The 4,902-nt window shown below is 32.9% G+C and overlaps 1 protein-coding gene across 1 annotated transcript; it reads right to left on the bottom strand.

Annotated features, from left to right (window-relative positions):
• Positions 1-83: 83 nt before the first annotated feature.
• LOC139494032 (zinc finger protein 226-like) lies at positions 84-4,329 on the bottom strand. The gene is made up of 3 exons (XM_071282198.1): positions 4,235-4,329; positions 1,338-2,392; positions 84-1,176 (listed from the first exon to the last, which is right to left on the bottom strand). The coding sequence occupies exons 2-3, from the start codon at positions 2,356-2,358 to the stop codon at positions 896-898; spliced, it is 1,302 nt and encodes a 433-aa protein (XP_071138299.1). The 5' UTR covers positions 2,359-2,392; positions 4,235-4,329; the 3' UTR covers positions 84-895.
• Positions 4,330-4,902: the final 573 nt, after the last annotated feature.

The following is a 4,902-nucleotide window of genomic DNA, read 5'->3' as shown; positions in this document are numbered from 1 at the left end:
GATCGGAGAGTAGTTGCATTTGCAATCATACCACATTTTCTTCTTTTTATTTTTATCTCACAAACATTCATGTCATGTCACAATTAATGTTTTAACATAGTTTAATACCCGGATGAACTATCATACATTCATGACATTGTCATATCACAATTAATGTTTTAATATCGAAACATTCATATATGAACTTTCATGGATGTGATCGACCTTAAACAAAGAATATTTAACTTTCATTTGGTAAACAATATTTAATACAATTCAACTTTAACCTTTGCATTATCATGATTATAAAATATTTATACATGTAAATCTCCTGAGCCCATTTAAAGGGTTGGATTCAATAGAATTCATCCACCACAGAAATCACATTATCTCTATGTGTTCTTATACATCTCTATGTGTTCTTATATATCTCTATGAGTCATCACTTTCAAATAATGTTTGGCCCATGATATTTAAACCTCACATAGGTATATGTTTGTATGCGTCTAGCTGTCAGTTTCCGTTTTTATATAACCTTCTTCTAAACACCTCACATATATATATAATAAGGTTTAATAGTTATTTCCAGCATGTCAAGTATATAATTATGTCTTTTTAGTGCGTTTCTTCATGTGTTCTTCTGAAAACAACTTTTAATACGTAATACACGGTATATACACACGATACATGATATATGATGTTTGTCAAAAAAATGTGTTTGCTGCAAGTCGGTATTCGGTATTAACTTCAATTAATTATAAAATTAGATTTGCCTTAATTTGACTAGAATAAGTTCTTGATTGTTTATGTAAATATCACTAACACTGAACCTCAATCCCATAAATCTCATCATGCTCATTGTGAGCTTATCCTGTTTAATCTGCTTTATCCTCAGTATGTATTCTAGTGTGTCTCTTCAACTACCAAGGTGATTTAACCCTTTACCAGATACACCACAGTCATAAGGTTTATCACCTGTATGTGTTCTCATGTGAGTCTTTAAACTACCAGACTGACTAAACCCTTTACCACATACATCACAGTCATAAGGTTTATCAACTGTATGCATTCTCATGTAAATCTTTAAATTACTTTGTTGACTAAACCCTTTACCATATACACTGCAGTCATAAGGTTTATAGCCTGTGTAGTTACATGCGTTCTCATGCGAGCCTGTATCTGCTTTATCCTCATTATGTTATGTATGTATTCTTGTGTGTCTTTTCAAACTACCAAGGTGATTTAACCCTTTACCACATATTACAGACATAAGATTTCTCCCCTGTATGTTCTCTAATGCATTTTGTAAAGTAATGTTGAAAACTAATAGGATGTTTAAACCCTTTACCACATAAATCAGTCATAAAGTTTATCACCTGTATGTGTTCTCATGTGTCTCTTTAAAGTACTATGATGACCAAACTTTTTACCACATACATTACAGTCGTGAGGTTTATAACCTGTATGTGTTATTGTATGGCTTTGTAAATTACTAGGTTGACTAAACTTTTTACCACATACATCACATTCATGAGGTTTATCACCTGTATGTGTTCTCACGTGAATTTTTAAATAACCGGGCAGACTAAACCGTTTACCGCATACATCACAGTCATAAGGTTTTTCACCTGTATGTATTCTCATGTGAATCTGTAAACTACCAGACTGACTAAACCCTTTACCACATACATCACATTCATGAGGTTTATCACCTGTATGTGTTCTCATGTGAATCTGTAAATAACGAGGCTGACTAAACCCTTTACCACATACATCGCAATCATGAACATGTTGAGGTTTCTCACCTGTGTGTATTCTTATGTGGCTTTGTAAATTACTAGGACGACTAAATCCTTTGCCACATACATCACAGTCATAAGGTTTTTCACCGGTATGTATTCTCATGTGAATCTGTAAACTACCAGACTGACTAAATCCTTTTCCACATACATCACAGATATAAGGTTTATCTCCAGTATGTGTTTTCACGTGTCTCTTCAAGTCACTACTCCGGCCAAATTCTCTAGGACAAATAACACATTTATGAGGTGTTTTGCCAGTATGTGTTTTCACATGTCTTTTCAAGTCACTAATCTGGCAAAATTCTCTAGGACAAACAACACATTTATGAAGTTTTTTGCCAGTATGTGTTTTCACATGTCTTTTCAAGTCACTACTCTGGCCAAATTCTCTAGGACAAACAACACATTTATGAAGTTTTTTGCCAGTATGTGTTTTCACATGCCTCTTCAAATGACTATTTTTACAAAACTCTCTGCCAGAAACATCACAGTTTTGAAGTGTACCAGTCTGTGTTCTTATGTGTCTCTGTTGTGTGCCATTGATTGTGACGACATCTGCTACATGTACCTCATACATTCTTTTTGATGTGCATGTATGATCTTGTACGGTTCTGTAAGGAACAAAATAATAAAATAAAGACATTTATACATCTTTTGATTCTTTCCCCCAAATTTCACACAAGTCATACAACCTGCATGACCTGACAACAATATTTATTTTGACATTCTCTGCATTTATGCATCTGCTTATTTTGGGTTATTTAATTCCATACTTTGTACAACATGTACAAGAATTATTCTTAGGTCCTAGACCATGTAGACCACAATTAATTTGTAGTGCATTTCTTATAGAACATAATTGTGTGAAATTTTTTTAAAATCCAACCTGCGCTTTCACAATGAAATTTTTACTGTCTCAATGAGTGTGTTGTACTAAACTACTTTTGAGACAAATTATATAAAAAATTATAGAAACTTCATCATCTCTTACTCAAAATCTGGACAATTTTATGTTTAGGGCGTTTAGAAATCTTTTGACAGCTTCCGAAGTGCTAATTTTAAACCTTTTTCAGCTGGACCAAATCACTACTTTCCTTTTAAATTCTGGACCCATTTTTTTTTACACTGTAAATTCATTAATGTGTGCTCCTCACATTTTCTTTATTCACAAGAGTTTTAAGAAAGTTGATAAATGTTAGGGAGCTACCATTTGATTTTTATGGGGGGGCTAGGATGAAATTTGAAAAAAATAGGCAGGACAGGAGTTCTGAGTAAAAAAAAAGGCAGGATGAGACACTTTGCAAAAAAAAAAAGGCAGGATGACAATTTATCAAAAAAAAGTCAGGACAAACTAATAAAAAAAAAAGGCAGGACCGGAAAGAGTGAAAAATAAAAAGGCAGGACAGAGATTACAACTAAAAAAAAATGCAGGACAAAATTTTTCATCCTAGCCCCCCCATAAAAATCAAATGGTAGCTCCCTTAATCTTATTTAAAAGGTGGTACTTTTACCTACAAAATTATACATCTGTATTCAATGGGTGGTCGGACCAAATGGTGTTGAAACTAATGGGGTGTTGGACTATTGGGGTGTGACGGTGTCTGAATATGGAGAGACCCTATTTGTGGTGCTGTGTACATGGTGTTTTCATATAATGGACCTGACGAGTTAAGGGGTTTCTCATTGTTGAAGTTCATAAAATTGCCTACATAATGATATATACATCTACTTCATCTGAACGTTGATGGATGTTGTCTCATAATAAATTTTGCAATCATTAGGATTGCAAGACATAACCTATATATACATGTACAAATGTATCTAAGATCTCAAAGAGGCAAATGTAAGTCTGGCCCAAGACCACAATTAATGACCCCGCAAGAATATAGTTCCTTTTAATTAGAGTGTATTTTTCCTTAATTTTTTTTCTTTCCCTTCCTCACTCATTCCTAAAATCTGTTTAAGTGGAAATGGAAGAAGAGAGGTCAAATAAATTTTTGGATGTTGTATTTTAACTGATTTTGATATGGAATGAGTGATTAGGCCAAGTGCAAAAAGGTGATATTTACAGTTTTCGGAACATCTCTTGACTTGTCAATAGGGGTATGGATGTGTATTGGCTAAATTTGTAAAAGTGATTGTTTCAATCTTTCTGAATTTTTGATATATATTTGGACTAGGACAATACATTACACACACAAAAAAATTGACAAAAGTGCATGGTGCAATTTTTTTAGTGATGCAAAAGGTTATAAAGAACTGATAGAGGAATTAATTGTGGTCTGTGGCCGTTCCCCGGCATCTGTACAACATGTACAAGTGGATACTAGTTTCTTAGTTTTCAGGTAATTTTAAGTGTCTTACATGTAATCAGAGACATATAATACAATACATGTATTATATGTCCCTTATGTAATACATTTTTTCACTCCAGTTTATAACAGTAAACTTACTTGGTCTAGTTATTTTTGCGATTTTACTTATACAGGGCCAATATAAGTCGAGGGAATGAGACCAACGTACGTTATCATTCTTTGTACATGTCTAAACGGTAAGGTCCGCCTCTGACAGGAGCACTACCGGTAGCAAGTAGTTTCGTACCTTGGATATTTCGTACCTCTGCCATTTTGTACCCCAAATTCGAAATTCCATTTCGTATCTAAGATTAACCATATCGTAACAATGATTAAAAAAACCAACAACCATTTCGTACCATATCAACCAAATTCATCAATTTACCATTTCGTACCCCTGGACTTTATACATGTTTACTATTTCGTATCCCTGGACTTTATACATGTTTACTATTTCGTACCCCTGGACTTTATACATGTTTACTATTTCGTATCATGTATTTGTAGAAGTTCCAACTATTTTTAAGATATAAAACATTTTTAATTTTTATTTTTAACATATAACATAAAGAAATTGCACCTAGCTGTAGAAATTTTATAAAACCAATTATTGGTTTGACTTGCAGTTTTTAAAATATTTGTTATTACACTTTTATTGTTTGTTTACCAACTGAATTTCTCCTTAATTTGAATTATTTTTATGATAGTAATTTAAATATTATTAATTTTTAACAGTTGGGTTTTTTTGCTAGAAAATTCACTGATTA

This window comes from Mytilus edulis, chromosome 11, assembly GCF_963676685.1.
Source record: "Mytilus edulis chromosome 11, xbMytEdul2.2, whole genome shotgun sequence".
In the NCBI taxonomy this organism is placed as follows: domain Eukaryota; kingdom Metazoa; phylum Mollusca; class Bivalvia; order Mytilida; family Mytilidae; genus Mytilus; species Mytilus edulis.
The sequence above is the reverse complement of the archived record's forward strand: the minus strand, read 5'-3'. Positions and strand labels throughout refer to the sequence as shown.

What these genes read in the sequence shown, in the direction of transcription:
- LOC139494032 (XM_071282198.1), bottom strand. Translation starts at nt 2,358, where the DNA reads ATGTATGAGGTACATGTAGCAGATGTCGTCACAATCAATGGCACACAA. An exon ending in AGGTGATAAACTTTATGACT is followed by an intron (nt 1,177 to 1,337) that starts GATTTATGTGGT and finishes TACATACATAAC; the next exon opens with ATAATGAGGATAAAGCAGAT.